General features: G+C 41.2%; 1 protein-coding gene across 1 annotated transcript; it reads right to left on the reverse strand.

Annotated features, from left to right (window-relative positions):
- Positions 1-3505: 3505 nt before the first annotated feature.
- pcsk9 (proprotein convertase subtilisin/kexin type 9) lies at positions 3506-25463 on the reverse strand. Its single transcript, XM_072574447.1, is given in 13 exon segments — positions 3506-5497; positions 10025-10185; positions 12344-12515; positions 13408-13556; positions 14683-14853; positions 16246-16429; positions 17678-17874; positions 20696-20837; positions 21826-21959; positions 22363-22486; positions 23330-23521; positions 25111-25346; positions 25349-25463. Coding segments are annotated over 13 exon segments (2166 nt in total). The 5' UTR covers positions 25449-25463; the 3' UTR covers positions 3506-5293.

The raw sequence follows: 25463 nt of genomic DNA on the forward strand, positions 1-25463 counted from the left end.
TGGGGGAGCTGCGGATAGGAGGATTTCCAAAGGAGACAGCAGGATGTAGGTAAGCTGAAGATTTGGGCAGAGAAATGGCAGGTGGAGTTTATTCCAGACAAATGTAAGGTGATGCATTTTGATAGATCTAATGCTTGAAAGAGTATACAGGAAAAAGCAGAACCTTTAGCAGCATCAATATACAGAGGGATGTAGGTGTACAGGTACACAGTTCCCTGAAATGGGCAACACAAGTGGATATGTTGGTCAAGAAGACATGTGGCATGCTTGCCTTAATTGGTCAGGGCGCAGAGTATATAAATTGGCAAATCATGTTGCAGCTGTTTAGACTTTAGTTAGGTCCCATTTGGAATATTGTGTATGGTTTTGGTGGCCAGACTACGAGAAGGATGTGGAGGCTTTGGAGAGGGTACCACGATGTTTGTTTTGATTTGGTTTGATTTATTGTTGTCACATGTACCTAAGTACAGTGAAATATTTTGTTTTGCTTGCAGTGCAGGTAGATCATAACATGCAAGGAGACATAGATCATAGGCTGTTTAGACCGAGCGAGGTATACAAGGTTACGGCTGCACAGGAGGTGCACAAAAGCAGGATCAACGTTAGATTTGAAATTAGAGAGGTCCATTCAGCAATCTAACAACAGCAGGGAAGAAGCTGCTTTTGAACCTGTTGATGCATTTGTTGAAGTTTCTCTCTCTTCCCCCTGAAGGAAATGGTTGGGCGAGAGTATTACCAGGGTTGGAAGGGTCTTTGATGATATTGGTTGCCTTTCCGTGGCAACGCAAAGTGTAGATGGAGTCCATGGATGGGAGGTTGGTTTGTGAGATTATCTGGACTGTGTTCACAACTTTCTATAGTTTCATATGGTCCTGAGCAGAGCAGTTGCCACACCAACCTGTGATGCACCTAGATATAATGTTTTCTATGGTGCATTTGTAAAATTGATGAGGGTCCTTTATGGACATGCCAAATGTCCTAATTTGCCTGAGGAGGAAGAGGCGTTGTTGTGTCTTTTTGACCACCACATCTACGTGGGAGGACCAGGGCAGATTTTTGGTTCTTGGCACTCCTAGGAACTTCACACTAATTACCCTCTCCACCTCAGTTCCATTTATGTAGATAGGGGTGTGGTCAGCTGGTTTGGAGGGTGTCAGCTAAGAGGAGAGCTTGGACAAACTTTGCTTGTTTTCACTTGAGCATTGAAGGATGAGGGGCAACCTGATAGAAGATTACAAAATTAAGAGACATAGATAGAATGAATAGTCAGTTTTTTTCCCAGGGTAGAAATGTTACTCACTAGTGGACACAGGTTTAAGGTAAAATGGGTCATTTAAAAGAAGATGTGAGAGGCAATTTTTTTTTAAACACAGAGGATGGTAAGTGCCTGGAATACATTGCCAGAGGAGTTGGTGGTGGTAGATGTACAGTAGCAATGTTTAAGAGGAATCTTGACGTATGGATAAGCAGGGAATTGAGGCAATGCAGACAGCAGAGGCAAAAGGATTTAGTTTGGAAAGGCATCATGTGTTGGTGCAGCATTGGTAGGCCGAAGGGCCTGTTCCTGTTCTGTGCTGCTCTTTGTTCTTTGAACCTCCTCTGAACTGCTTCCAATAATATCCCTCCTCGAGTAAGGGGACTAAACATTGAACGCAATATGCCAGGTGCAGTCTCACTAATGCTGAAAATGTGTTGCTGGAAAAGTGCAGTAGGTCAGGCAGCATCCAAGGAGCAGGAGAATCGACTTTTCGGGCATGCTGCCTGACCTGCTGCGCTTTTCCAGCAACACATTTTCAGCTCTGATCTCCAGCATCTGCAGTCCTCACTTTCTCCTCACAGTCTCACTAATGCCTTGCACAGTTACAGCAACACTTCCCTACTTTTATGGAGGAGAAAGTGAGGACTGCAGGAGATCAGAGTTGAGTGTGTTGCTGGAAAAGCACAGCCGGTCAGGCAGCATCCAAGGAGCAGGGGAATCAACGATTCAGGCATAAGCCCTGCATCATGAATTAGGCTTGTGGGTCGGAGCTGAGAGATAAATGGGAGGGGCAGGGGGTGGGGTTGGGGAAAAGTAGCTGAGAAAGTAATAGGTGGATGAAGATGAGGAAGAAGGTGATAGGTCAGAGGGGGCAGTGATGGATGGGTCTGGAGGGTGGTGCTGAGTTGGACTGGGGTAATTATACCCTACTCCTTTAGCAATAAATGCCAAAGTTCCATTTGCCTTCCACATGCTGTATTTGCTTTCTGTGATTTGTGCATGAGGATACCCAGATCTCTTTACACTGAAGCCCTCCAAAGTTTCTCCACACTTGGATAATAAGTTGCTTTTACTCCAAGCAAAATACATAACCTCACTCGTCCACATGAAGCTTCAACTGCCAGATTTTGGCCCATTCATCTTACCTAACCATATCCATTTGTAAATTTCTTCTATCTTCATTGCAACCTACCTTTCCACCTATTTTATATACAAATTCTGGCAACAGGAATGCTGACTCACTTCTGGCTGAGGTTTTGCTACAGAGGAAGCAACAGGGAACTAATGGATCTAGAAGTTGCCAGATAATTCATGAACTGGTGCAAGACTTGGAACACATTCTTCTTGCTTCCAAAGAAAGCACCTCTGCATATGAATGAATGTCATTTTTGGTTAGTTTCTGTTTTCTGCAAAGACTGAAAAGTATAACCGGCACTTCCATCTGACAGAAGTTGAGATAGTTGCAAATAGGCTGATTGTTATGATGCTACATAAAGAAACAAAAAGAATTCTAGTGTTCTGTTACATTGTGTTATAATCTAACTCCATGGTCTGTTTGCCTCAGAAGCTCCATGCTTGCTAAACCAGCATCAGAGCTTAGAGTGAATGCGATCATCCATGCAGTACACAAATAGCTAAAGGCCAGCTTACATTTCTGAACACCATGTGCTTGTAGAATATAAAGACAAAGGGAAGTTTACAAAAAAAAGCTACTGAAAGTTTAAAATAACTTGATTAAAAATGTTGTTTGCTTTACCCTATTCATTTTGCCTAATTGTCGTCTCTATGGCCTGACCATATCAATGAATAGACTAAAGGCTAATACAAATTGTGCAGTTGCTATGTTAAATACTGGCAATATGTATATATCATGTGCATTTTTTTTTAAAAAGTGCTAACAGTGAAGCAACTCCAGTTCATCTCGGCCTATGCCAATCTGTTGGAAGCAAAAGAAACACTATAGACGAGAAAGAAGTTTTCATTTTTTTTATTAATAACAGTATCAAGCATACAAAAATCAGTACAAAAATGTAAAGTGTAATCACACATCCTCAAAAGTATTTACAAACATTCAGAGCAAATGGAATTTGGTGGAACGGTGGGATATTTTGGTGCTCAGAAATGTGATACCAGACCTCCAGAAATGAGGTTAATCAATTCTTGCCTGCTTTCTTCCCCTGCCACCATAGGAATTTCAAAACCTGTGCCCACACCCCCTCCCCACCCTCCCCCTCCCCCCTCCCCACCCCCACTTCCGTCCAAGGCCCCAAAGGAGCTTTCCACATCCATCAGAGTTTTACTTCTACTTCCACATTTACTGTATCTGTTGCTCCCACTGCAATCTCCTCTACACTGGGGAGACAGGACACCTACTTGCAGAGCGCTTCAGAAAATATCTCCAGGACACCCACACCAACCATCCCCATCGCCCTGTAGCCAATCATTTCAACTCCCCCTCCCACTCCGCCAAGGACATGCAGGTCAAGGGCCTCCTCCATCGCTACACACAAACCACCTGGAGGAAGAACGCCTCATCATCTGTGTTGGGACCATCCAACCACGCCTCATCAACGTGGACTTCACCAGTTTCCTCATTTCCCCTCCCACCCACCTTATCCCAGTTCCAACCTTCCAACTCGGCACCGCCCTCATGACCTGTCCATCTTCCTTCCCACCAATCCACTCCACCCTCCTCTCTAACCTTTCACCATTACCCCCCACCTCCATCCACCTATTGCATTCTCAGCTACCTTCCCCCCAATCTCTGCACCCTCTCAGCCCACAAGCCTCATTCCTGATGAAGGGCTCTTGCCCAAAACGTTGATTCTCCTGCTCCTCAGATGCTACTTGACCTGCTACGCTTTTCCACTACTCTTGCCTGCTCTCTGGCTTGTGAGGCCATTTTCAATTTGCTGTCATACAAATGGATAATGAATGCTGGTGTTGTTAGTGACACTTACACCCTGTGAATGAATTATTTTTTTAAAAGAAACAACTTGGGCTCATGAAGATACTCCAGAAACTTACAGTCACTGATGTTGACTTGCGGTGAAATGTATTTTTCCCTTTCTTTGTGTATTTGCTGTCTCCCCAGTGAACCAGACTGAGGTGGGATACAGTCCTGAGCTGCTGATAACCTTTCAATATCTTCTCCAAGCTGCTGCTTTTCCTGCACGTGTGTACAGTGAACAGCAAGAAATTTGATCACAAAACTCATAATGCTCAGCCCAAAGATCTATAGACTAGTTTCATTCTTTACTTCCACTGTTCCTCCATTAATCTCTCAAAGTATAAAATACCACCTTATCTGATGCTTATTCTAATTCAGTACCTGTAGGTAGAGTCAATCTTGTACTGTTAGCTGGTGTGTGTGTGATTTTGAAAGAAAATAGACTTAAGTATTGAATTTGAAAAAAATACAAAAAAAAGGACATTTTTACACCCGCAGTAGAGGTGGATGACAGGTTCACAAATGCTTTGTGTTTTGGAACGACATATTGCATTTTCCTCCATTCAGTTTTCTTTAAAGCACTAAATGTGAAGATTTATTCCTGTGCTGAAAAATATTTATAATGAAAAGGATCACTATACTTACTGACCCGTCACAGATTACATGACTATTCGTATTTTGTTTCTTCTTTATTGAACTATTTCTAGGCTGTCAGTACGGTTTTGGGGCATTGAACAAAAAAAAAAGTGCTCCCCCACCCCCCAAAAAAAATCTTTGAATCAAACCATTATTGTCTTCTAACATTGTGGCTTTCTAAAGAATGTGTGAGGGGTTGGATGAAGAATGGTCAGTTTCTTACATTCAATTGCTATTCATTGAATGATGCTATAAAAGTATATAAATGCCAAAACAGGTTAAGATTAAACTCAACTGCCTACACAGAGAGCTAACCAACACTTGCCATCTAATCTAATAAGTATGGCTACTTGAGCAAAGTAACAGAGAGCTGCCCTTTCCCAATGAATTGCATCTCAGCAAGGGTTTGTGCCTGCAGGAAAGGGAGGAAGGGACAGCTAAGTATAACATTACTTGTAATTAAGGTTGGGATCATGCTTCAATTCTCTTCTTCGTTTGCGGCAGCATATGGCAATAGCTGCAGCACCTTTCCCTTTTCCTGAACAGATTACTGTACAGGTGTTATCCACAGCATATGCTCCATTAGTGTGAGCACCACGGGAATATGCATTGCACCCAGTCAGTGTCCAGCCTTCATCGCATGATACCGTCACCTGGAAGTTTAAAGCAACTGGTCAGCAAAAGTAAAAAAACCAACACACCAAATCATATCTACTCCTATCAATCTGGACAATGGACATCAACTGCCATGCATGTAGTGTTGTATTTCTAGTGGGCTACTGAAAATATTATTAGGCTAAACCAAATCTCACTGGGTTGCAACAAGTTTTTCCTCACAAAGATCATTCTGGTTAAAAATCACTAATAGGATTACTGTGAATTGGTGCCATTACAATTGAATTATATTTTCAAAAATAAAATCACAACACTATTTAAAGAAAAAAAAGGATTAGGAAATCCTTTTGCAAAAGGTTCTATTGCCAATGCAATTTAATTTCAGCTTCTCAAAATTTTTCATCTTAGGGTGGCCCAATAATTAGCAATGCTGCCTCACCGCATCAAGGACGCAGGTTCAATTCCAGCCTCAGGTGACTGCCTGTGTGGAATTTGCATGTTCTCCTGTGTCTGTGTGGGTTTCTGCCAGGTGCTCCAGTTTCCTCCCACAGGCCAAAGATGTGGGGGTTAGGTGGATTGGCCATACTGAATTGCTCCATAGTGTCAGAGCATGTGCCTGGTGGGTTAAGTGTAGGGTTTTGGGGATAGGAGGTCCAAGTTGGTGCAGATACAATGGGCTAAATTGACTCGATCTGCACAGTAGGAAGTCTATGATTCTTATATCCAGACTTAACCACTTATGAACGTTAGAACTGCAATCACTGCATCAAATGTTTGCAGTGATTTTTGCATAGGTTAGGTGCTCACACAGCTTTCCATTAGATTGAATGGGTAAGTTCCTTTATTATGATGTTCAGAAGAATCCTTTGCAAAATATTTTAGGCATCTTCAACAATGTGAGAGTATCCTTAGCACAGAAAAACTAACAGCTGCATATTAAGGAAGTACGATGGCTCAGTGGTTAGCACTGCTGCCTCACAGCACCAGGGTCCCAGGTTTGATTCCAGCCTCGGGTGACTATCTGTGTGGAGTTTGCACATTCTCCCTGTGTCTGCGTGGGTTTCCTCCAAGTACTCCAGTTTCCTCCCACAGTTCAAAGATGTGCAGGTCAGATGAATTGACCATGCTAAATTGTCCATAGTGTTAGGTGTAGTAGCGAGAGGGAAATGGGACTGGGTTGTTTACTCTGCAGAGAGTTAGTGTGGACTGGTTAGGCCGAAGGGCCTGTTTCCACACTGTAGGGAATCTAATCTAAAATATCAAGTCTTATTCTGGGCAAGAACATCTGGCAATGATAATATCTGACGCTCACTGTAGAATACTAGAGAGCACTGCAGAGGCAGTACAGGTAAAAGTAATGTTTAGTTTATTGATGGCTGATTTAAAAACTTCTGGCCACCCAAAAAATTGGATTTCACTTGAGCCTATCACTGATCAGTTAATTTCAACCTTCTATTGTGTCACCATAGTCTTACCAGACCATAGAGCTGCTCTCTCATTTGAAAGATGATTGGTGGTGGTTTAACCTGAGGGCCATGACACCTCAGGCAAGGAAAGAGGTTAACAAGGAGAGTCTTTCATGGGAACCTCAGCCAACCCACACTGCTTTGCAAATGTCCAGCTAACTGAGTTAAATCATCAACACCCCACTACCCAACTATCTGACCTTCTATTTTGCTGCTAATATACCTGACTCCGTTTGTTAGTCAAATAAAAAGAAAACAAAAAAAATTAACACAGCAAAGCAGAGATAGCGCATTGAATATGATTTGCTATTTTGAGATCATGGCTAATCAGCAACTCCACTTTCCTGCCTCCCTACCGTGCCCATTGCCGCCAGTAACTCCGATTCCTTTACTGATGCATATATTTTCTTTAAAAAAAAACCACTCACTGCTTTAAAATATACTCAATGAGCCAGCCTTAACAGCCCTCTGTGGTAAAATAAATTTCACAGATTTATTACTCCCCAAAAGAAGAAATTCCTTCCCATCTGTTTGAGAACTGCAACCCCTTATTCTGAGATTTAGCTAATTGAGCCAAGGGAAACAGACTTTCTGCATCCATCCTGTCAAATCCTCTAAACATTGTGTGTGATTCAATAAGGTCACGTTATTCTTCTAAACTCTAATGAGTACAAGCCCAACCTACTCAACTTCTCCTCATAACACAGTCCCTCCTAAGCCAGTAGCCTAGTGAGCCTTCTGACTGCCTCTAATACCAGCAGATCTTTCCTTCAGTAAGGGGCCAAAAACTGGTCACAGTATTCTAGAACATAGAACATGCAACAGCACAGCACAGGCCCTTTGGCCCACAATGTCATTCTGAGCATTTATCCTAATATAAAATCAACCTAACCTACACAGCTCTTAATTTATTGCCATCTATGTGCTTGTCCAGCAGTCACTTAAATGTTCCTAATGTCTCAGACCCTACTCAGACTGGTAGCTGTGTGGACTGCACGGTCAGTGGTGATAGTAAAGAACCTACCATTGACATCTCCCCTATACCTTCAACCAATCACCTTAAAATTATAACCCCTCGTGACAGCCACTTCTGCCCTGGAGAAAAGTCTCTGGCTAACTACTCTTATGCCTCTCATTACCTTGTACACCTCTTTGTTCTTCTCTCCAGTGTGAATAGCCCTAGCTCACTCAACCTCACTTCATAAGAGAAGCCCTCCAATCCAGGCAGATCTCCTCGACACCCTCTCTAAAACATCTACATCTTTCCTATAATGAGGTGATCAGAACTGGACACAATATTCCAAGTGTGCTTGAACCAGGGTTTTCTAGAGCTGCAGCAAAACCTCACAGCTCCTAAATGCAATCTCCTTGTTAATGAAAGCCAACACACTCAACACCTTCTTAAAAACCCTATCAGCTATGAGGGATTTATTTACATGGACCCAAAGATCCCGTTGTTCCACCACACTGCCAAGAATCCGGTCTTTAACCCTGTATTCAGTGTTCAAATTCAACCTTCCAAAATGAATCACTTTGCATTTCTCCAGGTTGAACTCCATCTGCCACTTCCCAGTCCAGCTCTGCATCCTGTCAATGTTTTGTTGAAGCCTGCAACTGCCCTCTATACCATCTACAACTCTACCAACCTTTGTGCCATTGGCAGACTTACTAACCAATCCTTCCACTTCCAAATCATTTGTATATTTTTTTTAAATCACAAACAGCAGATGTCCTAGAACAGATGCCTGTAGAACATCCTGGTTACTGAACTCCAGGCTGAATACTTTCCATGAACTGCCACCCTCTGTCTTTTGTAGGCCAGCCAAATTTCTGTATCCCATACATCCCTACTTTCTGAATGAGGCTACCGTGGGGAACCTTAAATGCCTTGCAAAAATCCATAAATACCACATCCACTGCTCTACCTTCATCTAGTGATGTCTCATCACATCCTTAAAGAATTCAATAAGGCTTGAGGCATGACCTGTCCCTCAAAGCCATGCTGACTATGTTTTTCCAAATAATCATAAACTCTGTCACTCAGAATCCTCTCCAATAATTTGCTTACCGCCAACATAGACTGACTGGTCTGTAATTCCTAGAGTTATCCCTATTCCCTTTCTTGAAGGGAGGGATAACATTTGCCACCCTCCAATGATCTGATTGACCTTTAGCCCCATTAGTGTCCCTAGCACTTCTCTAGTGATAATTATCAGATTTATTTCCTTTCCTTTTACTGTGAAGGCTGATGCAAAGTATCTATTCAAATCCTCTACAATCCTGGTTCCCTATTCTCCAAAAGGCCAATGTCACTGATTTTTTTTTTAAACATTTAAAGAAACACTTGCTATCCATCGTAATTTATTTACAAGTTTACCCTTCCGGTGCCATTTTTTGCCACTCAGACTGATCAGAGGGTTAGAGTACCACACAATTGACTTTGTTCTGAAGAGGATAGAGATGTGAGCCTATAGAAGATTGCGAGGTAAACTGGCAACATGCAGATTTTGTAACAACCCAAAAAATGTACATTTAATTAAATGGTCAATCTTTTACAGGAGGAGAGAGTGCATGGTAGGTGCAAATCTCGGACAGAAATGCAATTCCAAGATTTACAATTTTATCCTTTACAAACTTAATTAAAAACTTGTGTATTTTTAAAAGACAAAATACCATCAGGTTCAGGATATGACACTGGAGTTGCATGGTAATTGTCACTTTGCATGGTAATTGCCAGTTCTGTCTAAATTTAACCCAAGTATAGGCGCATGGCACACATGGAGTACTGCAACTGTGTAAAACAATAAGAGGTTAGTGTTTGAATGTGAAAGTAAGGGTTTAGTTACGTGCCTGGTAGCTGCGTAAATTTTCTTCATGAATGGACCTGGCCTTGTTTTAAAAATGAAAACTTAATGTTATTCTACAAAATGTAGAAATTTTACTTTCATGTTCAAGATTGTGGCTTTCCTTCTGCAAAATGAATTTTAACATCTACATTTGGAAACTTTAAGGTTTGCCCATTTATCTCTCAAATAACTAAATGATGCTACATTTAAAAAAAAATAAAATCAGCCAGTGTTTAGAACATAATTTCACCACCTCTGGTAAGTCTGTGGATCTCTGGTCCTTCACCTCACATTCGAGATTTGGTGCCTGGCAACATGTAGCATGTGAGGTCATCCCAGTTTGTCCTGTGCACTGCTGGTTTGTTTGAGGTATTGCTGTATCGCTGTACTTTGTATGGGAGTGTGAGCTGCAGCCTGAAATACATAAGAGCAAGGCAGAGACGTTGTATCCGTTTAGATTAACTGAAGCTGTGCAGTGTGTTTCAGAGATTCACTATAGTCCATGGAATTCCAACACTTTTGGAACACAATTGGCCCTCCCACTAATATTAACACTGGAGAACTCTAGAAACATGGTAATACAGCTCTGAAGTGATTTGCACTGATGCTGCAGCTAGCAGATTTCTTATTCTTTATTCTCTTTTACTCTGTTTTGAGATACATTCCATATATTGTTGTAGGTCAGAGAAAGAAAGAAAGATTTATGCTCTCCTTTCTCTCCCACCTCCTTTTTCTGTAATTAAAACTTCTTCCTTGTCCCTGTGATAACTGCAGCTTGTGGTAAGATGGCCAGAGTACCAGTACAACTTACTGGACATAACCTATAGTCAACTAGTGAACATTACAATCTCCATCACTAGCTTTAGAAGTAGATGAAAGTAGTAATCCTATCACTAACAAAGTTCACCCACTTTCTATTGCTCAGAGTGAAAAGTGACAGGTTGGCAGAATCCTTGAGGGGTGTGAAATGATCTGGGTATAGCGAGATGCGGGGCAGAATTGAGCAAGGCCCATCTCAACATCAGAATTATGGCTCTCCATCTTTTATGACTAGATTAGATGACTAGATTAGATTACGTACAGTGGGGAAACAGGCCCTTTGACCCAACAAGTCCACACCGACCCTCCAAACAGCAACCCACCCAGACCCATTCCCCTACATTTACCCCTTCACCTAACACTACGGGCAATTTAGCATGGCCAATCCACCTAACCTGCACGTTTTTGGACTGTGGGAGGAAACTGGAGCACCTGGAGGAAACCCACACAGACATAGGGAGAATGTGCAAACTCCACACAGTCAGTTGCCTGAGGCGGGAATTGACCCCTGGTCTCTGGCACTGAGGCAGCAGTGCTAGCCACTGTGCCGCCCATATATTTTGTACCAACAGTGACAAGATCCTTACTGGACAGTGGCAAGATGCTTGTTTAATACCTTGTTACCACTACAACTCATCTTAAAGATTCACCCACTTACCAAAACAAAAAAAGTTCAGCAAGGACAGCAGAGTGGGTATCTTGAGGATTCAGCTCACAACTTACACTGAAACACCATGTTGCCGATGACCAAACCACATCCCAAGGTGATATATATTTGGGCACATGTCACCCTCACTCCTTTTCCACAGACCATGGCATCCACCATCTGGCTGCCCAACTCAACCAGCCATTCTGGCACTTCTACTATTCACGGGTGTTGTGATTTAGAAGCACCCACTTCCAGAGTGGAAAGCACCAACAAGTTGCATTGAGTGACTGCAGCAGGGACATTTTGAGCACAACAGTGCCATCTTCCCCTTCAAACACTGTGGGCATTTCAAACAGGGCCAATGCTTGTTTAGCTTCACTGTGGCACTTTAAATATGGTGCTCGCACATGGGATTCCAGTCTTTTGGAGGCTGAGTGGTAGGTTATTCGGGAACAATGCATGATATGGCATGCAGATAATCAGATAGGAGAGCTGCCGCAGGGCAGGCAAACAAATATAGTGAACAGGCCCACTAAATAGTGATAAACCATCCAAATCAAAAAGGCGCAAGTTGGACTTAGCCAGAGCAGAAAACCTTACAATTCAGCCCAATGGGTTCTACTAGAATATGCTCAAATCCACTTTATCTAACATCAGGTTCTATCGCATGTTTTAAAAAAAAAAGCCAAAATTCCCTGTTATTCTCCCCACTTTAAAACAACCCTCTCCAAATCACTTGTGATGGCAAAATAGGGCATGAATTCACTGCAGTTGTAGAATGGGCTGGATATACACACTCTTGCCCTCAATTTTTTCCATCAAATTTCTGGGATCTGTATATGCAGAGGCCAACTAGATTGTCCAGTAACTGCTAGAAAAAAAAATGTCATACAGAATAAACAAACCAGGAATCCACACACCATGTGGTGAAAGTATTCTCTCAAACTGCTTGAAAGTCAAGGTAAGAATTGGCCAGTGTGTTATTTAGCAAGAATGGACTATTAGAAAGCTCATTTCAAATTTGGAACCCTTTGTATTTAGGTTTTGCGACAATGGTCATTATCAGATCCAAGCCTATTAGAATACTCTGAAAACATCACTTACCAGTGAGGACATAGCCCTTGTGTAGGCAGCCTGCCATTTGTCTCGCACCAACCACAGAACTGCTATTAACGAGACATTCAGCTCTTGGCCATATGCAGCACCTAGCGACTGCATAAACTCCCTGACTGCCAACGGCATTATGAGCTATGCATTTCCTCATCCCTTTGGTTTCCTAGAGTACAAATAGTAAAAATAGAAAAAAGGTTTTTGCAGCACCTGCGATAGCACCTATCAATTTAAAGAAAATGGAAGAAAAATGTGAAGTGTATGTTATGCCATGACAAACAGGAGCAGCATAAGTGACCATGCCTTTATAAAACCCACAATAGATATCCTTCAGCTCTAGATAACACTAATACACAAATACATGCACAACAAGACTTTATCCCCAATTTCATTTTGTTCTTCCATTCTTAAATCTAATTACAGTTGCAAACATTTCAAATAAAAATGAAACAGCAAATTCTAGGTTCAGGGAAAATATGTTAGCAGCTCTAAAAGGTTATGTAATATGGTACTAATTAAAACAAGAGAAGCCACAAGGGACAGTTATGAGTAAACGAATCTTTATCTGCTGAGAATTTCCATCCATATTGCTTTCCTGATGAATTTTTCCCCTCCCCCACCAGGAGTATGGAAATTGCCGTTTTGGAATCTAATGCATGAGGAAGATAGATTGGCAAATTGGGAGTGGAAGCCAGGATGTACAACATATTGTCCTTCCGTTCAATAATAAAACAACCTTCTTTGGTGCAAACTCTAAAGCACAATACACCTCAACACGGAATCTCTAAGGGCAGGCAGGCAGGCACTTCTTAGACATTTTGCCAGTTAAATATAAAGAACCATTTCTTGTCTAAGATTTCTTTCCCCGTTCTTTCAACAATACATTGATTTTTGCTGGTACGTTTTTGAACAAACCTGCCTTTAAGCAGGTCTCACTTATTCTAGTACTCCCTCTGTCCTCAATTTCATAATGACCCTTTACAAATAATTATCCTTCCCTCTTGTTTCAGTTTAATTGTGATTTAAGAGTTTACACCATTATACCCTTAATCTCTTACCTCTATACGTTCACCCCTTCTTTTACCATTCTTCGAGAAACTTGAACAGCTGAACATTTCCTCATTCTCATTACAGTGCACTATGGCTTTAGCAGAGTGTGCAAGCTCGGACCTCTTTGACCATGCTGTCCGGCAGAGTAGCTGGTTCCCTGTGGAAAAAAAAATGTACAAAAATGATGGAAACAACCACCTACCCAGATTTTTCATCTTTCACTATGATTTTGGTGTGGCCAAGAAGTGCTTACTGAAGTCATAGAGTCAAAGAGACGCACAGCACAGAAACAGACCCTTCAGTCCAATGCATCCATGCCAACCACATATCCAAAGCCAATGTAGTCCCATTTGCCAACACTTCACTCACACACGAAAAAGTTGCACCGTCAGTCCCTTTTATGTCTTTCCCCTCTCACTCTAAACCTGTGCCCTGTTCTGGACTCCCCCACCCCAGGGAAAATACCTTGTCTATTTACCCTCCAAAAGGTCATCCTTTTATTAACCTCCAAAAAGGTCATCCTTCAGTCTCCAACACCAGGGAAAACAGCCCCAGGCTATTCAGTCTCTCCCTTTGCTCAAACCCTCCAACCCTGGCAACATCCTTGTACATCTTTTCTGAACCCTATCAAGTTTCACAACATCCTTCCTTTAGGGATAATATCTACCATAAGCAAAGACCCTGAACTTTCCAGGAGTGTAAGAATGCAGCTTCCCTACAAGGACTACTCATATGTAAATTCAACTGGATACACCCCGCTGTAGAGTTACGCACAACAAAACCCAAATCACTGGTAAGAGTAGTTCAAACCCCAAAGTCACTTTATCTGATGCCAGCCCACGATCACTAAATTCAGCAGAATTTGAAATAGTCATTTCTGAATTGAGTCAAACGTTGTAACCATTAGTATTGTAAACTTTGATAGTGAGTGTCACAAAACACTGCAAGACAAGAATTTTAAATATATTACTGACATGCATTTCTTTCTTTGCCTCAACCAAAAATCAGATGATTTTTTTTCCCAAAATGATCTACGAACAATAAGAAATAAATGTTTAAAGACTGGCTTGTGGTATGTGTCTATTCCTGCTTCCCTGTACCATGTATCTACAGAGTTCTCACTTTGAGCACAAGTAAGTCTCAATACCAGAATATTCATAGTAATTGATAATAATTTTAAAAATCCTGAAAGGCACTTGTTAAAAAACCAAAATGATAATGCTATATGGGATAGATTACATTTGGGAATATCATGACTGATTCAATATGAGTGAGTAACTTACCCATTAGCCCAGGAGAACCCAATCGTGCAATTCTGTTGGGTGTGAGGAGTCGCTGTTCCTCTGGAAACCAGACATCATTGATTGCATTCTTTGTGGAATAATGAATTAGTCTCTGGCGTAATTCAGACACGGTTATATTGGGGTCAGCATTCATTAGCATTGCTGCAATGCCTGTCAAGAGTGAAGGAAGTTCAAATGCAAAGTTAAATAGGATGATGAGACATTGACTTATACAAGAAAAAACAAATGCTTGCCATGTTTGAGTGGCCCTGATGTGGAGGTGCTGGTGTTGGTCTGGGGTGGACAAAAGAGTTAAAAACCACAATGATCAGCAAAGGATATTTTGCTGTAAGTTCTGTGTCCTATGATCCTGCCCCATTAGCTAGCTGATGAAGGAGCAGCACTCCAAAAGCTTGTACTTCCAAATAAACCTGTTATACTATAACCTGGTGTTTCATGTTTGAATGAACTCAGTTGTGTACAATCATAGTAAAAACAGGATGTTTTCAAAGTTTAACTTTCATGTAGCTTAGAATGGAGAGCTCATTTCAAGGAGGTAGCTGTTCAGGATAGCGTTACAAAAAAGAAATTGTGTCCCAGGAGATAGGAGGAGGACAGGCCATTTGGCCATTGAAGCTTGCTCTGCTTTAATCAGCAGAGTGGTGGTTGCAGTTTCATCTCACCTCCATCTTCCTGCACACTCCCAGTATTCCTTGATTCACATAAATCTATCAAAGCCTATTCTGAATACATTCACGTCTGGCCTTTACTGGTCTCTGGGGATAGAAAACGCCAAAGTATTTGTAACGCTTTGACTGAAGAAGCTCATCTTAAAATCTCACCTCAAAAAAGAAAGAGGCTCAAAGAAATAGATTAAAACATTGGAGAATAGCTGGATTGGCAATCACAAGCTGATGATTTAAACTGGAGCCTTATCATTTACAACACCAAGCTCAGAAGTGACAGCACCAGGATGGTAGAATGATTCCTGTATACAGCTAGTTCATCTCCAATAAATCAAATGAAGGAGACAACTAGGAAAAAGATTTGGTAGGTATGGTACTTGCACATTGCTGAACCAAGGCACTTTTTGTCTTTAACTCAAAATAACCTACAGGAATACTACTTAAAGACAAAAACAAAATTTTATATGACAAGAATCCAACCAATTGACACGATCCTCTCAAAAAAACAGGATCAGTGTTGGTTTTTCCCTTTATTGGCAAATTGTTCTGATGAATACAAAGAAAAAGCTTCATCATCTTGCCTTTTCTCTGCAATACTAAGTAACTGCCCCACTCGAAAAAAGGGAAACTATGCTTAAGAAATAATATTCAGATAAGATGTTGAATAATGAGATGGTGATGTAAAATTTTTCTGCTGTGTTTAAAATGTAGATTTCCAGTAAACCTACAAACAACAAAAATTCCCTTAGACACTGGGAAATGTGAATTGATCCCATGACCAAAAATGCTGCACCAATTGTTTAAGTATCAACCGTTTGTGCCCTTACACTCATCCTCCCTGCTGGTGTTAGTGAATGTCATTATGAGCACTGTGTACCTGCTACATGAGCTGCAGCCTGTGAGGTCCCACTCTTAGAGGTGAAACAGGTCACACAGTCACTGGAAGCACTAATGATGTCATCACCAGGAGCAAAAAGGTCAACACAACGACCAAAATTAGTTCCCATATTACCAGTGGTGGTTGGCTGGTCATTATAATTTGTAGCACCAACGGTAATCACCTAAAAGTTTCATGTGGAACGTGGAAAAAAAAAATAAGCTGATTAGCAGATTTTTACAATTTACTTTTGACCCCTGTTCTGATTTTTCCTTTATGTTATGGTGATGTGACACTTACGCCCTTTACCGGCAATAACCAAAGAGTCATATCAAACAAAATCCAGCCTGATCTGAACTAACTGGCATGGGTTTAGAATCACATCTTACTCCAATCCTCATCCCAACTTGTCTTAGAGTCGCTGCTCAGGTGGCAAGGGTATTCAGGGCAACTGCTCTCTGCATTTCCCCCTGACCACTCAGCAAGCCACCAGGAGAAGCAGGAGAGGAAGTGTGGCATGAGTTATTTAGCAATTTGATTATTTCCAAGAGTCACACTAACTCGCCAATCACAATGGCCTGACAGTTATTATTCCGGTGTAGGTGGATGTTGTACACAGAAACCCTGCAGAATCCTGATCATAGCACACTCTAAGGGATCTTTTGGAAATTGAAGATTCTGCTGAGCAATTCCTTTATGCTGGGAACTATCTTTAAAGTGTCCATTTAAAAATCAGAACTGGGGGGGTGGGGGAGCACGTTCCAATGCAACTACGTAAATAAAACAGATATAATTACTCGGGAAAAGTCAGAGTATTAAACCAATGTGCCTCATGACAAGCAAACCCCATACTTACCTCATACCTCTGCAAGACCCCACAAACCTTCAAAATCATTACCTGACACTCCTAGGACCTGATTCACTGCCCACCCCCACCCTATTTGGTACCCAATCACCTCTCTCCCACTCTAGATCAAACAATACCCACCCCCCTCCCTTGCACCAAGCCAGACACCATCCATCCATATGCTTTCCCTGTTCCACACTTTACCCACCCTCCCCCACTCTGCACCTCACCTCCCTACCATGCCAAACCTGGACACCACCTCCTATGCCACATCTGCCAACTGACACCCTCTTTTCACCTACTCCCTTCTTGTTGACACCCTACTTACGTGGGGCACACTGCCCAGCTGGCACTTAAGTGACACCCTTTCCCATTCATCTGGTACCTTACTTACTACCTTTTACTCATCTTAACATGACATTTACCTGATGTAAGTATGGTTTGACAGCAGGTATCAAAGTGGCTGGCTGGAACTTTAAATGCCAGAATACAGCAGCTGACTATTGTGAAAAGGCAGTATGGGTCACCTTCCCCTGACAGTTCCACACGATGAAAGAACTGATAGATAGAATGGACGAAACATACCTCTGGTTCAGAAGCAGGTGAATACAAGCAAGCGTCATCCTTGTAATTCCCAGCAGCCGCAATCAATGCGACACCTGTCCGCGCCAAAAGTCTACACGCAGCATTCAAGGTTGGACTAAATCCTCCAACGAAAGGCAACAACACGATCAAAGGTCGGTAAGGCTGGACAATCAGAGTGTTCCTGATGTACTCCAAACCTGAAAGATAGAAGAACAAAAAACATCTTCAAAGTTCACATTTGCCTCACTTCTCTCTCCAAACCCCCAGTTTATGTCTCAGTCTTTGAGCTCTCTACACCTTTCAAATTCTTTGCCACCTTTTAAATAGAAGACCCTTGAGCAGTATTTTAACAAGCCTCCCTTTTTAGTCTGATACAGCAATTGCAAATGCTGGAAACAGATCCTGAATTAGAAATGCAAAATATTGCATTTGTATTGCAAATAGTGTACTTGAATTAAATATTTGAGATGAAAATGATTTATTCCAAAAAAAAGAGGCAAATGTGAAATACCTTTCTTTAAAAAAGGACAATGAAATTAAGAAAAAAGAACATAGTTTAAGTTTTATAGCTTTTAGTGAATTGCTTTCTACAATTGATCATGTAAATTTACTCAATTATCATCCTCTTCCAAAGGATAGTGCTCCAAAAGCTAGTGCTTCCAAATAAACCTGTTAGACTATAATCTGGTGTTGTGTGATTTTTAACTTTGTCCACCCCAGACCAACACCAGCACCTCCACTTCATTACTCAATTAAGAAAGAGATACAATGTCATGGAAGTCCAAACGCCTTGCATCTCTTAACAGATGTAATATTTATGGTCTAATTTTCTTAATGACTGAACTTTTAAAAAAATTATTATTCACAGGACGGACATTGCTGGCTTGGCTAACCTTCATTGCCTATTAGGCAGTTGAGAGTCAAACACTTTGCTGTGGGTGAGCCCCATGTAGGCCAGACTAGGTAGGAATGGCAGCTTCTTCTATAAAAAGCACATTATTGAACCAGATGGGATTTTCCTGACATAGGATAATGGTTTCATGGTCATCAGTAGATCTTTAATTCCAGATTTGTATTGAATTCAAATTCCATCTGCCATGGCAGGATTTGAATGCATGTTCCCAGAACCTGGTCTCTCCAGGTTAATAGTCTAGCAATAATACCATGAGGCCCTCACCTCTCCCATGATTTGTTCATTCAAAAGCATGCTGTAATACACTGCAAAGTCAGTATTTCTCATAGAACATGTATTCCTAATCCTAAAATTCTCCACATCAAAGTGAAAATAATTCTCTGAAAGGACCCCAGTTATAAATGCCCTGGATTTGGAAGGTGCTGTCAAAGAAGCTTTGGTGAATTTCTGCAGTCTGCCTTGTATTTAGTACATACTGCTGTACCAGTGATGGAGGGAGTGGAGGTTTGTGGGTGTGGTGCACTAGGGGGGGTCAGCTTCACCATCTTCAAAGTTCAGGAGGTGATAAGCAGATGGTGCTACCGCAAACTATTACATTTAAGTTGTTGTGACATCTTACTCCATATACAATTGTGTTATAAAAAAATACATTTAACCAAAGTTTAAGTGGTTAACTAAAACAAAAAGGAATGAAATGAAAAGGAAAGATTATCTGAGTAAGATCCTGGCCATAATATTAATGGCGCAGGATTTAAAAAAAAAAATAGTTTCCACTTGTCTCCTCATCCCTTAGTTTTCTAATGCTTTTTGATTTCTTCTTTTCACATGTGCCAAGATACAGTACATTGTTTTGTGTGCTTTCCAGACATGTAATACTTTTCACAAACACTTCAAGCTACAAGAACAGAATGCAGAATATAGATGTTACAGCTACAGAGAAGCTGAAGAGAAAAATCAACTCTAATGAGAAGTCTGTTCAGATGTCTGATAACAGCAGGGAAGTAGTGATTCTTCAATCTGTCGGTACGTGTTTTCAAACTTTTGTGTCTACTGCCTGGTGGAAGGGAGCAATAATCAGAGTGGGAGGGGTCTTTGATTATGTTGGCTGCTTTCCCGAGGCAGTGGAAAGTATAGCTAGAGTCTATAGAAGGAAGGCTGTTTTTTGTGACCGACGGAGCTGCGTTCACAACTCTAATTTCTTGCAGTCTTGGGCAGAGCAGTTACCACACTAAGCTGTGATGCATGTTTCCTATTAGAGGCTATCAATAGTCTGTTTGTTCTGTCAAATTTCTGGAGTACATGTTAATTACGTGAAATGATGCATTTTTGTATATTACATCTGCTTCTCGCCTCCTTAACTTTGAAAATGGTGGAGCTATTTCCCCACTGCACTACACCCACAAAACATCCACTCACTCCAACACTGATGCTCAGTAGCATCAACAAGATGCATTGCAGAGATTCACTAAGGCTCCTTAGACTGCACCTTCCAAATCCATGACCATTTCCATCTAAAAAGGTCAAGGACAGCAGGTACATGGGAACACCACCACCTGCAAGTTCCCCTCCAAGCCAGTCACTGTCCTGACTCCGAACTATAATTGCTGTACAATCACTGTCACTGGGTTAAAATACTGGAACTCTCTCCTATACAGCACTGAGAATCTAACTACAGCACATGGTCTGCAGCTGTTCAAGAAGACAGCTCATTGCTACCACCTTCAAGGACAACTGAACAATAAATGCTGACCCAGCTAGTGATCCCTACATCCGATGAATGAATTTTTAAGAAGTATCCAGGCCAGAGGAATGCAAGTTAGAATCACAGAATGCCCTGCATTTCCTAGGACTAATCCATCCAGCCTACACATCCCTAGACACTTACGGGCAATTTAGCTTGGCCAATCTACCTAACCTGCACATCTTTGGACTGTGGGAGGAAACCCAGGCAGACATGGGAAGAATGTCTATGTGGAATGTTGCCAGACGATGGAATCAAACCTGGATCTCTGGCACTGTGAGGCACCAGTGCCAATCACACTGAAATACCCATCTCCTCAGCATAGCTAGAAATACAACAATTCAAATTTAAGAAAGTTACTCACCAGCCAGTGCTCCACTTACTGTCCCCCTACCCTGACAATTGAGAATTTTCACACTATGGACATTTGCTCCTTTTGCTACCCCAGAGTCACGCCCATTCACTATTCCCGCAGTGTGTGTTCCATGGCTGTCACACTTATTAGCCTGGAAGGGGGGGGGGGGGGGCAGGCAGGGAAGAAAGACAGCAATACAATTTGCATATTAGAAATACAATCAGCACTGTATGGCACACTTTGTGACAGCTCCACACTTGCAATGCTAAAACTGAGCAAGTGAACATTTTCTCAGTTTATTTGCTTGCTTTTCTCTGTAGTAACAGAACATGCAAAACATTAGTTTCATCTCGAGGAAAATCTCCACAGATGCAAATAAAGCCTGTCCAGTACGAATCTTCAATTGTGTATGTCAGATTTCAGTGGCATCAATAATGTTAGTTAGGGCAGTGTCACTGAAATAGGATATCAAAGGCTGTCATCTCTCTGGTATGTCACAGACGGCCTTTTTCTCTGCACTCCAATCAAATAGCCCACAGCTCGAAAGAACTCAAGAAGCTGTCCTATCAATGTTCCACAGTCTCCTTTATTTATTTCTATGGCGTAATATCAAGTTCCCTTCCAAGTTACACATCCAGAAAGTCTGTATTCTCTGCCACTAAGAAGAATGAGCGGTGATCTGATTGAAACATACAGATTCTGATAGGATTTGATATGATGGTCACAAAAGTTGTTTTGCCCATCTAGGGAAAGGCCAGACTATTTTTTGACACAGATAAAGAGGAACTTCTCCATTCGAGTGATTGTGAAAATTCTCTGCATCAGAGGGTTGCAGAGGCCCCATTATTAAGGCTGAGGCAGATTGAGATTTGGTCTCAGGGAAGCAAGGTATACAGGGAAAAGATGGATGGAAAGATGGGTGCAGTGCAGTTCCTTTACACTACAGTGAATCAAGAAGGTGTCTCCCTACCAACTAAGGAAGCACAATAAAATTTATGTACTAATAACCATATCCCACAAGTCAAATACTAGCTTTCAACTAATTCAAAAATCAATATTTTATTTTAAGTGCTTGCTCTGCTCCATGCACCTACCAGTGAAACATTAAGCTTTTTCTAATTTAACAACAGTTGAATTACCTGGCGGTAGAATCGAGTGCCATCTTCCTCTGGGACCCTCTCAAACTCTGTAATGAAGACTTTCCCTTCAATCTCTCGATGGTTGCTCTGTACACTAGTGTCAAGCAAATAAACTTCCACCAGATCACCATTATCTAGCAACAACACAATAAGAAGGACAAAATAGGCAAGTTGTCAATTTTGCAAACAAACAATTACAAATTACTGGGTGAGGAGTGCAGCAAAGCAATGAATTCCACCCCCCCCCCCCCATTCAAAACTAAATTAGTTTAGCTCTCCATAAGTTGTTACTGTATCACACAGAGTTACCAGACAGTTGTGAGAAGAAACAAAGCCTGTTGTAGTACCAGCTGCTCTGAGATGAGAGAATACTTTGGCTTTATCCCATAATGAACTTGCATTGAGAAAGCCTTTGACATAGATGCTGAACTCAAAACGTCCAAACAAAACAAAACTCAACAATCTCACTTTTACCCAGCTTCTTGCTAATTATTGAAATTGCTCTGAATGTCAAGCTGTAAAAAAAAAGGGACATACTTGGAGGGATATACTGTTCCATTCTCTGCTTTGAAGAAACAATCCGATTTAGATTCCAGGGAATTGTCTGAGCAAACAAGGACGAGTCCTCTTCAATATGTTTAACATGAGGCAATCTCAGTGCCTATGAAAAATAGATTTCACAAATTAGTCATGTATGTTAGAGGTCTGTACCTAAGAGACCACTGGAGATTTGGCTTACAGCCAAATAGAGTACTGTTGAAATGTCATCACTGTTACAATATTGCAAACTTAGCAAGCAATTTTGATAAAGCAAACTACATAAACAACTGTGTGATAGTGGCCAGCTAATATGTTTTATGTTGTTGATTGACAGAGATACATTGGTCAGAACACCAGAGAGAACTCCACTGCTATTCATCATACTCATGGCATTGAATCATTTATATCTACTTGTTAAACCAAGGCCTTCGTCTGCCCTATCATCAGATCTGAGAAACAGTATCTGACAGTGAAACATTGCCTCAGGGCTGCATTAGCCTTAATTTGTGTGTTCAGGTCCTGGAGCAGGATTTGAAACCACAATCATCAGCTCAGAAGAGAGAGTATTGCCAAAAAGCCATTGCTGACCACTAAACATCAGCTTACATTAAGATAGTGCTTTATGGTCAGGATTTGTATGAAGTTCTGATTAAGTCACCAGACTCAAAACATTACAGCTGCTTTCTCCCTACAGATGCTGCCAGGCCTGCAGAGTTTCATCAGCAATTTCTATTTTTTATTCCAAATTTCCAGTTCATTATTTTTGTATAAAGTTTTTGGATTTAAGCCATCAAATAGATATGTTTATGAAATTGAAGCAAATTTTAACCGTACCATTTGGTAAAATGAAGTATTTAGATCTGACTGTCATGATCCCAATACTTCATTTACACTGAACACATCTTTTTCTCACACATATTTAACAGCCCCAACACTCATTTAATACAATTCTCTTGGTCTTTACCAAGTCTAATGCATCGCTGCTCATTTTGATGACAAAGCCGCTGAAGACCTCATGGAAAACAAGAACAAGTTCCGTCATATAGCCATGTTTGGCTGCTTTAGTTTGGAGTCTGTGTATTGTCCGCTCCATCTGGGATTTATGAGTTTTTTCATTCAGTACTATTATGTACTGGCCAGGCAACCTCCAAGCATCCTGGGAACACAATAAGATAGATTTTATTTTAGTCAGCTCGAGATATGGTCTTTCAGCTTAATTCCACATAGTAGCATTGACTCGGAGATTGGTAGATCAGTGACCAGCTGGATTTAATACTGTTGCTTTCCGCAAATCAAACTTTCTTCCTGCAAGCCTCAATTAATTCATCCTGACTTAATATTCACAGCGGAAATGATACTGGAGTTCTAAAGGGATTCAGTTACCTAGATGAAGCTATATCCTATCATCGAAGTACTCCTTAATACAATTAATAAGATGTTCAGTGTCATAAAACACCCATGGGTATCTTAAACATAGAATTCGGCACAACAAAATACAGTGACTAAAACCTTTGTTTCAAAAGGAGAAAATTTATGGAGGTGACAAAGAGAAGTTGGTGGGGGGGGGAAGGTGGAATTCCAGAGCTTACAGCTCAGAAACAACTGTCAATGATAAGGTTATGAAATAAATGGAGGAACACAGAAGTTCCAGAGGGACGAGGGCAGCATTCCCTTTGAAAGGTGAGTACTGTGCGTGGCCTCTTTTGTTTCACAGTACCTGGCCTGCACCATCATCCCTTTGATTCAGTTGATGACAAATCTGTTCTTCTCTAACATTGATCAATATTCTAGTAAAAGGTAAACAACCTGAAAACATTAACACTGGGCAGAAATGAGAAACAATTATTCACATTCATTAGTACTGATCAACAAATATTTTGTTAGGCAGGAACATAGAAGGTTATAGATCAAAAGATACAAATCAACTGTGTAGTGGAACAGGCTAGAGGCAAAGCTGAGCTCATCTACCTGTAACCCAGAACACACACATTGAGTTGTTGCTCCACAGGTTTGTAATAATCTGTCTAAACAGGCTACTTAAAAATATCCAGAACAGAAAATTTTACATCTTCTGATAGATAGTACAGAAAATTACAAATATATACTTTAATACTTCCTGCCAATTTCTTGCTGAACTTACTGTGCAACTGGAGTGCAGAGATTTTTAATTTTAAACATTGCAAGTGGGTATGGCATCAAATTAGCAGGATGCAAGGGATACAACTTTAGTCGAAAAGATCCAGAGCTGATACATAGGTGGGAGTGGGGTACCAGCTCTGCTGTTATTGAACCACTATTTATCACAATGCTGTGATAATGCAACACATTGAACGCGACTTTCTGGATATTATAGTACAGCAAATCACTTTGTCGTCTTGTACCGTTTGAGGTGATTTCAGAACAACTTGTTCTGGGTTCCTAACTAAGTTCGTCTCAAAATACGATATTATCTGCGCATTTCTTCAAAATTCAACTGACTGCAAAGAAATTGGTAGATTGTATTCTTTTCCAAGGGGGCACTTTGTGAAATAGTAAAATTGAACTATTTTACACAGTGAAACTCTGAGAACAAAAAAGCAGCATGGAAATCGATCTAAACAATAACATGCGCCTAAATGATAGCGGCTTTTTTAAAAGTACAATTTATAAAGGAATTAAAAGATTTTCAAGGGGCACGTTTCCCGCTGCGAATGAATTAATTGAAAGCAAGCTCAATTCTGAAATTAACCACAAGGCATTGCTTACTGTGTTAGAGCGGTGCAAGGGAACGGGCTTGTTCAGGTTCCTTGGTTCAATCTCAGAATCCTGCAGGAGGATCTCCTCATTGAAGACTAAAGATTCATCGACCTCCTCTTTTCCTTCAAACTCTAATGTGCAAGATAGAAAACACAGGATAATCAATACGTTCGCCCAGAGTAGGGAGCCAGCCATGGTTGGGGAAGGGAAGATTTTGAAGGGGTCGCTCAGGTGAGAGACAGAGAGAGAGAAGAGCGCGGGTTCTCGCCCCCTATTCTCTTGCGGATTTGCTGATGACGTTGGTAGTGAACAGAGCAAACACTGTCAGCAAGTGCCTTCTGCCACATGTGGTGCCTTTAAAT

This window comes from Chiloscyllium punctatum, chromosome 7, assembly GCF_047496795.1.
Source record: "Chiloscyllium punctatum isolate Juve2018m chromosome 7, sChiPun1.3, whole genome shotgun sequence".
Lineage (NCBI taxonomy): Eukaryota > Metazoa > Chordata > Chondrichthyes > Orectolobiformes > Hemiscylliidae > Chiloscyllium > Chiloscyllium punctatum.